At 36.5% G+C, this 13,579-nt stretch overlaps 1 protein-coding gene across 3 annotated transcripts in view; it reads right to left on the bottom strand.

Annotated features, from left to right (window-relative positions):
• Positions 1 to 13,579, bottom strand: part of trappc9 (trafficking protein particle complex subunit 9) — a 170,710-nt gene that overhangs the window by 66,081 nt on the left and 91,050 nt on the right. For all 3 annotated transcript variants that reach the window (XM_088405406.1, XM_088405408.1, XM_088405407.1), the window contains one exon: positions 11,307 to 11,417. In XM_088405406.1, coding sequence (XP_088261532.1) covers positions 11,307 to 11,417 — 111 coding nt within the window. The remainder of the gene's footprint in view (positions 1 to 11,306; positions 11,418 to 13,579) is intronic.

The following is a 13,579-nucleotide window of genomic DNA, read 5'->3' as shown; positions in this document are numbered from 1 at the left end:
AAGTTTTGATTTGTCTGGCTATTCGTCTCCATGTGCTCTGCAATTGGATAGCAACCAGTTTAGTGGAGCCTGCCTCTTATCAAAAGTCAGTCAAAATAATTCCAGTTCACCTGTTGGTCATGGGGCATTTGCAAGCCCAGCTGTTATGTCCTTTATTTGCCGTCAGGGTACAAAATGTGTTTTCACATGTATCATTTGTACTTGAAAATAATTTAGCTAGAAAAGTTTTTAATCGACAAAATATTTTGCTTTTACTATATGTAGAGCAAAGAAGCTAAATGATTTTAGTATGCGTTTGAGTTCAAAAAGTAAAAAAATAAAATAAAAAATTATATTGTAAAACAGAACTGATCATGGGCTGTCGAGTACTTTTGGTTTTCTATCCAACAGCCAATTTAAATCAAATAGAGTATTTTGCTAAGAACGACCATATTTTTCAGACAATGAACCGCAACTTTTTTCTCATGATTTGAGCCTTGTGGCTTATGGTCCAACGCTGCAGTATTCTGTCGGTGTTATGTTGAAAATATCTAACCATTTTTGGGCTAAATTTTTGATGCTACAGCTTATGTACCAGTGCAGCTTTTAGTCAGGAAAATGTATGCATGTTTTCCCTGTGAAAAACAATTATTACCAACACAATGCCTGGGTACGCTGAGAACAAAACCCAAAACCCTGAACACATTTCCATGTAATTATGAATGACCAACCTTTATACATTTTTGATAGTCAACCTTTGTTTTTGTTCTTTACTTTGTTTAAAGTGTTTAGTAGAACACTTCTTAACTCAATTCAAACATTAGATTTTAGACAGACCCACTCACATTAATTTTGGTCTATGAGACAAATTGGTAAGCTGATAAATCACATTTTTCTTAACAAGTGATCAGAAGGAACAGAAACTGATAGATTGTCATAAAAATTGCAATCACAATCATAAAAATCACGCCAGCCTATAAGGAGAATGTGAGGACTGATAGCTAGCAGCTAATTCATGCTGTTGCAGTATGTCAATGTCAAAACAATTAAGTTGTTTGTTAGCATCCTGAATTGACGATTGAATGTGATTTTACCACAGCGTTGTGTTATTTATATCAAAAGTTGGGTGAAAAAGTTGCAGGAGAAAGACTAGTCAAGCTGTTACGCTATGCTGCTAGAGACAATTTTATAAAAAGCATACCCAGGCATTGTGTTGGTAAAATAAGGTTTATTTTTAAGTTGACCTTCCCACAGCCTGTTTCACACAGAAAATGTGTAATTGTTGCTGCAAGTGGTTTTACATTAAGTACCCAAGGAATCATTTCAGACTTTGTGCAGCTTTCCGACTTTATATTTTAGATTGAAGTCACATTATTCAACCTGATTCAGTACCAAGGCTGCCAAAGGTTAGGATCCGATATCGACATTTTTTTTCACGCATGACTTCTAACCTTCTATATCTTTTTTTCAGCGGGAGGTCTTAACCACTTTACATTTTAACTACAGTCGACTGTACTCCTGCTTCTGAACAGCAAGAACTGAATTCTGACAGAGCCCAATGTGTACCACTAATGATTTCCAAGCAATATTTCCAGACAACCTTTTCTGTATAATCCGATGCGCTATAATGCCGCAGGGGAAGAAGCAACGAGCGTGCAGAGTGTGCGTATGCACGTTTTCATTTGGGAAGCCTATTTTTAGCTCACGTGCAAGAGCTTAAGGGCGGAGATCCACGGAGGCCTATGCAGAGGCAGGCGAGAGCGAGCGTCTATTTTTAGACTGCGGCTGACTCGGTGTAACCCTTTGTTTGCGGCGGCCCTCCCTTCCTGCGTCCCCGCCTCACTCAATATGCTGAGCTGCATCCAAAACAAATCCTCACAGCCAATTATGGAACGCATCGGCGCGTCCAAGGATGTTACTGTGCAGACAATCTTCTAATGCGCGGGCTGTCATTAAAAGTGAGGGGCGGCAGACTATTACGAGGGTTGACAAGAGTGAGCTATTTCTGTTTGTACTGTTAAAAGCTAGAGTTTTTTTTTTTCCCCCTCTGGAGGTGGGTGGCATCACGCACAAGTGAGTAGCTTGACAAGAGGTCAATGGAGGCGATATTGAAGAACCACAGCTGATTTTGAGTAGGCTTTTTTTTTTTTAAATTTCATTGGGGAGAAAAAACACTGACCAATATATACACATCTGATCTGCGACTATTGATCGGGGATGACGGCCTTGCCGTAAGGCAGATCAGATCACAGGTGATTGGATATTTTCCCACTGTGTATTTGACTTCATGAATATTTAACTTGAATGGAGAAAGGAAGGAATTGGCAGCCGCACGACACGTAGCGCCAAATGACTAGTGTCGGTAATATGTGACAGATGGGTTCTACAGATGATTCTAGGACTACAGTGTACTGCTGCTATATCACGGATCATTGTTTCTGCTATATGGCAGAGCACCTATTATATGCCTGTGACGAGTATGTTGCGATTAGCACTTATTTTAGTGTTTATAACCATTATAACATCTATGCAAATGTAAAGGTTCTGCATGTATTAGCAAATCTATTCAATGCTTTTTAATGCACCTTAAAACAAATTTAATGCCCACATTGAGGTCCTAATGCATACACAAACACTTATACTGTACATATGTGTTGCGTCCATTTAGTCACAACAAGACAGTAAAGTTAACTCCATCCCATCCAAACGTATGAAATGTTCAGAAAGCCAAGAATGTCCTCTAGTGAGAGCACTAGGACTTATTAGTGTAGCTCCAACGACTCAAAAGATACAGACTAAAGATAAATGTCCACTCAAGTGGGTACAAATGAGGTCTCAGGAGGAAATGAAAATTTTGAGATAATTTCAAGTTGAACTAATTGCAAATTAATCACACATTTCACCTGTTACAAATGAACCATAGGTATTTCCGACTTTTATTTAAAACAAAAGTGGGCAAATATGTTTGCCTAATTCAAATGTGGTTTCATGATTTAATTCCTTGATTAAGCCTGTTCAGATACGACCTTTTCACCTCCAATGCAATACCGATATCGCAGCCTACAGTACTGTCCAATATTAGCAGTGATAAATGGTCATATTTAATTTTTAGTAATAAAGATTAGAAATGACTTGATTGAGTGAAACTATTCAAACAAGCATCAACAGTCCACAACAGTAGGCTTGAGAAAATATGTCACATTCACTCCAAACATTTGTGTTATGTAATCAACCTCAATCATGAGAATGTACTGCATTTGAATAAAAACATTTGAAGGACCCAGAGGAATAACCCTTAAAAAAGAAGTCTTTACAAAATAATTTTACTCTATGAAGTGCAAAATAACAATTTGAGTTTACTTCAGGAGCAATGTCTGAAATGGAAAATTGTAAAATATGCTAATATCAGAGATCTTAGATGTAGACGGATATAATCTGATACTGTTTTTATTTATTCATATGGGGGGGGGATATCAGACTGATATCAATATCAGACACCCCAGCAGTTTTTGTTTTTTGTTTTTTGTGAGGTGACAAAATCAATACAATTTTCTTTTCAAATTAAGAGCAAATTATTTGGAACATGAAGCAACAAATGTTTATACAACCAAAATAAAACATATTACACTGTTTTCCAATCACTTATATTAAAAATTTGAATCCGTTAAACATCATATCATAAAGCATTTTTAATGCCATTTAAGGCTTTAATTTCTACTGAATAAAAATAAACTTTTAATCACATGCAGAAACCATGTATTTCCCCTTAGGTGATCTATGAATTGATAATTTTTCATATGACATTAGTGGACGTTTATTCAACATAATTTACACAGTTTTACAAGTCAGTTTCACTGAAAGTTAATGAAGCTAGCATGCTTTTCGCCTATCACAATTGAGTCTACTCCAGAATGTATCTGGGCTCGCTGTACTGCACGAAGAAAAAAAAAAAGACTACAGCAAGCACTGAGGAAAAAAAAAAAAAAGACTACAGCAACAAGAGCAAAGCTCATCTCAGCAACGCCGATGGGGGGAACGCATACCTCGCGGGAAGACATTATCTCCACAACATTTGCTGAGGGGAAAAAGAGAAATCTCCGCCAAAGAAATATGACAAAGTTGGGAATTGTGAATCCCTGGGAGACGTGCATCACGACTGTCGGCTCTCATCATTTGCAAAAGCTTTTCATGGCCGTCCTCTGCATGCACACGTACTTTTTTTTGGACAGGACACCACATATTGCGCATATAATGAGCATTTCATAAATTTAAATGAGTGTGAGCTAAAGAGACGGGCAAAGCAAATATCCTTGCGGGAGAGGGGGGACGGACGATAGTATTGATGTCCGACTGGTACTTGGTGAAGATGGACGGGATAACTGACTGCAAATACATGATGTGCCTCGCAACCACAAAGGCTGAAGGTGGTCACCATGGAAACAAGCTTTGTTTGAAATGCCCATGCGTCAAAGCATGGCCAACCGTGTGTGCACTGTGCAGTCTGCGCTAAAAGCGAAAGAGGAGTGGCATAAAAAGGAGAAAGGTGTTGGAGTTAGCACAGAGTGGCCTGGCCTACTAAAAGATGAAGTACAGAAAAGGTACAAACATAAATTTAACAATTTAGTTCCCGGTTTTTGGGGCGGGCCCCCCTAGGTGTGTTGTTTTAGTCAAGTGAAGTGTAACTGCAAAAAAAATAAGATTTTTAAGTTTCAGGTACTGTGATGCACTTTTTTTTCAGTTTTAGACCAAGCTGTAACCTTGTAGAAATGCTGTAAAAATAATTTACATTTGTTGAACGTTGCAGCTTTTTTTTAGGTAATAATCTTATTTATAGTCAACGCGTCGAGTGTTGGTGGGGGGGTCTTTTTTCTGGGGCGGGGGCTTGGCAATATGTAATCAAGAAGCACAGCCTTAACATGAGAAAACTGGTCCAGAAATGTCTTGTTTTAAGAATAAAAACAAAGAAAACTGCTTCCATGGGAAATTGGAATAAGTGATGGAGATATGGGTCATTTCAGAATTGGGGGCATTTTACACACCACACATCCAATTTTAAATAATCCATATGCAAAAGTTTACTCGTTCTGAGAAAAAAATCTTAAAAAAAAGAGAGAAACAAATGCTTTAAAATTGTTTTAAAAGTTTGGCGTACCCTATAAAATGACATTTGTTCTTGTTCCACACCCTGCAAGAATCAAATTGAATCTCAAATGAAACAGTTCAAATGGAATTTAAATAGTTTTTTTTTTTTTTTTGGTATTGTTTCATTGCTGTCTCTTGCCACTTTGAGATCATTTATTTTAATAAACACAGCATTTCAAATTATAATAATTATCCATGGAATGTCTGTCCAACAATATGCATGCAACCCTGTTACCACTGCATAGTAGAAGAAGACTTGACTGGACTTGACATCATCAAACAAAAGCACAGTATGTCCTCTCTTGTATTTTTCATATTTTGATGAAATAGTTAGCCTTACTTGAATTTCTCTACCTCAAGAAACTCTGTTACGCATATAAGACAATGATTTTTTATTGTAGCATTGATCCATAAGATGAAATAATCAAGCATGTGATAGATTGCATATTATTGATAAATATGTAGCAGAAAATTACAAGTTTACTTTTCAAGAATTTTTAAACCAGAATGTCATCCAATTCTGGAATGACCTGTATGCTATCGAGATATTTAAATTGTGAGCGTTTGGACCATTAAATAATAAATTAAAACAATTAAGTGATTATCAAAAATATGTATAAATAAATTTGATAATCCTTAAATTGTTGATAAATCAAGTAATTGTTGAACCAAATTCTAGGCTACATTCAATTAATTTCGACATCGCTGGCTGTTTGTTAAATTTACACTCACGCTGTCAACTTCACAATGCAGCAACGTGCTATTTTCAGTGTTGAAGAAAACATTCACAAAAATGTAAAGGAAGTACAAACACTTTTGTTAGATATTGAGAGGCAGGAAAAAAAAAAACATGGCTCAAATTGTTTCATTACCTCAAGGGAATGGAACAAATCAGAGGTTTTCCTATTTCATGTTTTCTATTACAGTTTGTGCCTCATTGTGTGACATAGATTCGGACTTGGGGGACAACAAACGTCACAGTGCCAAAATGCATTCTGACGTCTAACCTCCACCCCCCGCAACCTCACGAAATGACAGGAGTCTATCACGGAGATAAAGAAGTGATAACAACATTGCAGGCAATGATGCAGGGGGACATGAAAGCAGCACTTGGTCACACCATGGACACCCCATGTTGAAAAGTTGCTTTCAAAAGCACTTACAAAATTGTATTTACTGCACAAAATCACACATTTGGCATTATATAAAGTGTTTTTATAACTTTACATTCATCTCGAACACAACATAAAATGTCCCCGGAATGTAATTTTCCACTTCACTTCCATTTGTGTTGGCAAGATAAAGATGACAATAAAAAATTATATTTTCTTGTAAACTGAATTCTGAGAAATTATTGACTGTGGATCATAAATATTGACTGTGGATCATCACAATACAATAAAATAAAAACAATGCGCCAAATGACAATTCCTAGCATAAAGACTCATTTATCTAAAAAGGCAAGTTTGTTCAACCATGAGCATTGCGTTGGGAAAGACACCAAGCACTTTTTTTTGTGTGTGTCAATAATTTGGAAATATGTCACCCACACAAAATTCACCAAATGTGACTCACAGATTTGCCCAGGCACCAGCAACATAAGATTAAATATGCTCAGCGTATATTCTATTCTATTCTATTCTATTCTATTCTATTCTATTCTATTCTATACAGCATATATTAAGATCCAGCTTTAAAAAAAACTATATAGTGATTTTTTTTTTTCGCAATTGAAAGTGCTTTCATACATACAAGTAAAAATGACCATTCAAGGACAGCAGAAAATTGTTTAAAGGGAGTATGTGTAATTTTTTTCATGCATTAACGGTTAATGCAGCAGTACACGCTCCTCCTCCGGCTGTGGTAGCTATAACAGACATGGCAACCTCTGGAGGAGTGCCACCCCCCATGTAAAATATCTTAATGATAACTAGACCTACGATTATATTTAAAACATACTGTTGGTTGTTAAGAACACATTTATTTGCAAGTTTTTGAACTTCATACAAATTTAATTCATTCGTTTTTAATGAAAAACGGTCCACAACTTTAAAAGCGAATCAACAATGAGTGCAGGAAGCCATTTTGTCCATTTTTTTTCACAAAAATCTACTCATTCAAAATAAATTTCAGGTACGATGTCAGGTCTCTTCACATAGCAGTACTGAGCAACAAGTCCATGTTTGCTATCTAGTGGTGAATGGTGATATATAACTTATATAAATTATACATCAGAGCCGCATTATTTTTAAGGGTATAGAGACCGGGTTGGCTGAAAAAGCCACAATTAATTGACAACCTTTGAAGGGCATTAAAGAAAAAAAGTCTGTAAATTAAAAAACAAAAAAAAAATCTGAATTCAAGCGTTCGCTTGGCCCGCAGCAAAGATTTATTTTTACTTCTCCCACTAATGCATCCCCGAGGTGAGACTGATATTGGATCAGAAGGGCTGGCTGTCACTCTCTGCTCCACTCTATCCAAAGGTATTCCATTGGGTTGAGGTCAAGACTCGGTGCAAATTCACCCACGCAAAACTCTCTCAGGCATGTCGTTAAAGTCATGAAGGAACAGTACCACACAAGTCTGTGCAACCTTGGGCCATCACTATAGCAAGTTTTGGAGCTGAGAAGGACATACTCTCGTTTTTTTTTGTTTTTGTTTGTTTTGTTGTGTGTTTTTTTTAAACATGGATGCGAATGTTTTGCCCTCGCTATTCACACAATTAAGCACATGGGTGATTGACAGAATCATTTTTCCGGCCTGTCGCTCTCAAAAGCCTACCTTTGCACATCCAGGATTCAAAGACTGCAGAAAACATCTTGTGCCTGACATCTAATTCATCACCAGGCAGAAAGCAAAATATCAAATGACACGGCGGTTCGACGTACGGCGGGAGGGACGCGTGAGGAGGCATGAAGCGACGCGTGGCTCACCAGATGGGAGAGCCGTGAGCCTCTGGCCATGTTTCACTCTGTATGCAAAATCCTATATCCAATGCTAGACCTAAACTCATCTTTTTAAAATGAACTCATGTTTGCAAGACTCTAGTTGGAAGCACTTGTCATAAGAGTTGCTTGCTTCTGTTAAAAAATATGAGTTGCAGCTACTGCTCAACTCTTTCAGTGCCAAGATAAGAATTCTCATCTTTTAAAATAGCAAGAACACTAATAAAAGTTTTTTTTTTGTTTTTTTTTTTAAATGGAGGGTAGCGGACATCCTTGACTAATGCTTACCTAATACATATAAGCCAATTGAGCACTGTAGTGGTAAATGTGACCTTTAGATGGCAGTGTTTCCACACTTACAACATAAATGCAATTCAAAGTAAGGAATGGAAATCAATCTTTTATATGATAGCGCCCATATTTACATAGACAAAGCGCCCATATTTACATGAGATTGCTTGTACGTCAATCCGTTGACGCACTCTCGTTTGCCCTGTGTTCACCCGGAAAAGGCAAACGACAGTGCGTCAACATGGACTTGGGCAGGAGAATTACTTTTAATATTATTATTACTGTATTGTATCATTTCAGAACTACCTTGTTTTTTTTTATGTACTTTAATAAAATAAGCCCACCTCCTCCCGCACAAGTCGATGTGACACACTCGTTTGCTCATTCCGGGGGAACACAATAAGCAATCTCATTGGATACGCACGCAGACGACTACTTGAGCGAGTGAGAGCTCAAAGTTGAGCAAACGCGATGTTAAGCGGGGGAGGGAGGAGTATCGCGAGCGAGAGCGAGATGTTGAGCGAGAGAGGGCTATCGTGAGTGAACAAAAAGGAATTTTGAGCCAGCAACTTCTTTTTCTGTGTTCAAAATCCATCTGCGCCCGCTCAAACTCTTATTACGCGCTCAATAGTATTTTTCCTGCGCTCAAAATCTGTTTTTGCTCGCTCAGTTTTATTTTCTGCGCTCAAAATGTTTTTTTTGCGCGCTCGCAATTATGGCATACACTTTAAAGAGTTAATCAATGGACAAAATATTCTTTTATAAGCTTTTATTAATACTTGGTTTTATTTTTATGTTTTACAATATATTACTGTTTGTCTGAATGGCTGCAAATATATGCAACAACAGTCGAGGGAGCAGCAGCGGTCGCAACAGATTACCCATACATACGTAGTGCGTAGAACATTAATAGGTGCATGCTCAAACATACGGTCGTAAATAAAAGAGAATGCACAAAATGTTCCCTGAATGGTTTAGCGCTCCCAGTGTGTGTACTGTACATATACGTGATGTTCTGATTGGTTTATTACTGCTAGCATACGTATTGTGAGTCTCCCTTCACTTACATCTCCGTCAAAATGATATAGTCCAACAGTCGTTTTTTTACAGAATCGGGGACTCAGTGCACCCACAAGGTGCATCAGATTGTAAGGCGCACTGTCAATTTTTGAGATTGCTATGAAAAGCTTTTTATCGGACTTTAAAATGCGGTACTACCAGCTTTTATCAATGACAAATGACCCAGGCTACATGTAGTTAGATTATAGATTATTCACTGGTAACAGATGACCTAATAGAATTTATACAACTCATTGACTTCCTTTTAAGCAGAGCTGATTGCTATTTTTCTTTCAGTTCTGAAAACAACCACTCACAGGAATAATTACCACATTTGCAACGATTCTATCAGTGCATTTTTACTCCTATTCCTTGATAGAAGGTTGACAGTCCATTTCTTTCATAGCCAAGTAATTCCCTTTACACAATAACATTCCTGCCCTATGGGAAGAGGCTTATGAGTCACTGTCCCTGTGCCTGTCCATTCGCAGGACAAACCGGAAAAAAAATACTGACAGTAATTGTAATTTGCCACTCTGCCATGTAACAAAAAGACTGAAAGGGGTGCGTGACACACCGAAATCATTTACTGAAACGGTTAGGTTTTTCCAGGTGAATGAGCACAAAAAGATTTTGAAAATTATCATTATTTTTACTTATGTGCAGGCAATTTTCCATAGTCCCCAAATTTTGCAGGTTTGATCATATGGAATCTTAAAAAAAATAAATAAATAAATCAGCCCCTGAAGGCAGTTTCACTTAGCATTAATTGGCTATTTGGCAGGCATGTCTATCAAGATGAGACCCACAAAAAAAATCAGAAAAAACCCAAATCGAAACGGCACAGGGTAGATGAGCTTTTTGGTTTGAAATTGATCAATAGTTTTGATCAATCAGAATTTTAACTTTAACTTTAACTTTAATTTTAAATTATCTCAGATTTCTTCTTTAGTTATATGAGAAAGCAGACTAATTACTATCGTATAATAAGCTAAAATATTTGGAAAACAAAGATATTGCCAAACAAACCAGAAACCAAAATATAAAATATGTGCGTGCATTTTATGGCTTTCAGTTTCAAGTATTTTTGGAATCTATTATTCTGTCGATTATTCCATTGTTTAATCACATTGTTGATAATGGCAAAAACAAATTTTCCCCATTTAGCCTTTTCTCAGCAATCATCGTTTAGTTTGTAGTGTTAAAAAATAAAAAGCTAAAATATAAAACAATATTACAAAAGAGGGATTGATGGTAAAATTGCTGACATTTTTTAAATTGACCGTTTCCCCAAAGTAAAATTAAAGGTTTTATTTTGATCAAACACAAAATATAATCTAAAACCTTACACGAAGAGCTACAGAAATCAGAAGAACTATTGTTGAGAAAGTGAATTCTATGGAGTATAATCGCCCTTATGCATGTTTAACCATTCAAATCCAAAGTAACCCATTTTCGAATCAGTTGGTCCCAAATAGACTTATAGGCTTATTTTTACCATTACTAAAAATGAGCAATGAGCAATTTAGTGTCATAAGCTATTAGCGTCAACCATCCCCGTTCTCTTTTTGATGTATTTTTGACAGCAATCTTAAGCAGTGTAATTCAAGGGTTTTAATCATTTTACGTTAACCAACAACTCCAAACAATGCTGATTATTAGATTAGTTCTTTGATTGGATTGTGAATTTGTTAGTGATTAATCGATTTACTGACAGCTCTAGTATGTTTCTTTAATTTGAAAAAAGTTTTTTAATAATGAGATTGAAATTGTAACCTTTCAAAAATCAGATAAATCAACAAAATACTCAACAGATTAATCAATAAAAAAAAATAACTGTTAGCTGCAGCCCTACATGTAATAATTGCTATTTTTGTGAAATCTTTTTACCTTTGGCATTCACTGGCATGGAGAACCAGGTCCTGGTTATTCTTGGCACTGACGGTGAGCTCGTGTTCTGTTGGGTTGAAGATGTCTAGCAGGAGATGACACTGACGGGTGCTGCAGCAAAGAAAGAATCCCAATTAGACATGAATCTTAAGTCAGTCACACAACGATGTACATAACGCTCAAATTCCTAGGTGTAGTAGTCTAGGTGATCTAATGGTAACTGTTGTTAAAAGTGATACAGGTATCTCTACTGGCAAAAAAAAAGAACAAAAAACATAAAAAACATTCACATGTATGGCTGAAACGTATTATGAAGCCAAGGTGGAGTTTGTCGATCCTTGTCAGAACATCAAAAAAGTGGGAGCGTGGAGTGGGAGGCCTGGTTGGAGCAGGGCGGTCTTCAAATCACAGCCAGGCCTACTTTCCAATTAGAGATCAGAAGAGGGGCCAAATTTGTGATTGAGATCAAGCAGAAGGAGACGATACTGGCTTTTACACTAAGTGGATATTTCTGCTCCTGGAATGACTGATTAAAGGGAATTCTATCTCAAAACAGAAGATGATAAGACTTTTCCTTTGTCATGACACAAGACAAGAAGGGACCTGAATTATTAGATGTTTTATATATATATATATATATATATATATATATATATATATATATATATATATATATATATATATATATATATATATATATATATATATGTACATATATATATGTACATATATACATATATATACATATATATATATATATATATATATATATACACCCCTTCTACCTGCAGGCACCAACAAAGCTCATTCCCAGCCCACTTCCTGTCTCTTCAATCCCCGGGTTAATGGAGGATTACAGTGCCTTCGCCCAAGTCGCTAATAAACTGCAGCAGCAATTAAAAGAGCATATTTTCTAAGCCTACCTATGTTTCTTTAATTGTCTTGTTGTCTCTGTTGGTAGACGTGATTAACAGGCAGAGTGGGGCGAGCTACTGATTTATAGGCCAGGGCAGTAAGCTGGGGCAATCAATCAGAGCCACCCGATAAGAAACACAGACTCATTGCTCTTGCACTGTCCAGCCCAGATCAAGATGTGGATATAAACACCAGACAATGTGGATTTCTGGATGTTAGGTTATTTCCAAAAGAACAATAGCGCAAACCTAAAATAGCATAAAGTAAAAGGCTGGAGTGGTGGCTCTACTTGTAAACCCCTCACGCGGCATAACCTTATTAAGCATTCGTCTGAGCTACAACAGAGGGCACACAGATTTGACGGGGATAAATGATTCAAAACTGCCAATAGGGTCTTCTATTTTTATAGTCGTAAAACGTTGAAATTCCACTTCTTTGCCAGGAAGCAATGGAATGAGATGAATATGAATAAAAGCACATTTATATTTTTTTATATATATATATATATATATATATATATATATATATATATATATATATATATATATATATATATATATATATATATATGACAGACAGACAGACACTGTCTTTACTGTATAGAATGGAATAAAATAAAGGTGGTATACAATGCACCAATAAAACTAAAACTATATTTCAAGCACACAGCCATGGTTGTAGAAAACGACCTTTACTTGTGATTATTTCAGGTAATGTAGCAAGTGAGTCAGAGGATGAAAAGAAGTAGAAGAAAGTTAATGAATGCCACTGTCTATTTCACAGTTTTCTGCGAACAAATGAAGTCGGAGTTTAACAATGTATAGCCGGTATTATGACGAAAAGAATACTGAGAAAAGTCTTCAAAGCTAACTTTCAAGCACAACAGATGCTGTAAATACAGAATGCTTAGGTCAGATCATAAATCACAAAAAAGAATTGTGGGCACGCTGTGGGGTGGGTGGTAGGTGGATCACAAAAGACAAAACCTATGAGATTGATCAATGATTCTGGGCCACCACTGGAGTCTGGAAATGCTGATGTTGCTGCAGTAGGAAACGTATGCAACACCACTTAACGTTTCTAGGCATTTTACTTACTGAGCCAACTCTGACCTAAATCAAGGAAACATTTAAAAACTTATGGAATATGTGTTTCAAAGTGTATTGTGTGTGTGAGTGCCTGCGCAACATGGACAAAACAGGGCATGATGCATTACATTAGCCAGCAAAATGATAAACCAACAAAAAATTCATCTCGAATGTTAAGATTATGTTTGTTTTGCTTAGATTTGTAGAAAAACAAACAAAAAAGCAGAATGAAAACGAGAAAAACAAACCAGTAAAAACCAATGTTTTGAG

This window comes from Hippichthys cyanospilos, chromosome 21, assembly GCF_059441005.1.
Source record: "Hippichthys cyanospilos isolate Australia breed blue-spotted pipefish chromosome 21, RoL_Hcya_1.0, whole genome shotgun sequence".
Lineage (NCBI taxonomy): Eukaryota > Metazoa > Chordata > Actinopteri > Syngnathiformes > Syngnathidae > Hippichthys > Hippichthys cyanospilos.
This window is presented reverse-complemented; position numbering and strand designations above follow the sequence as displayed.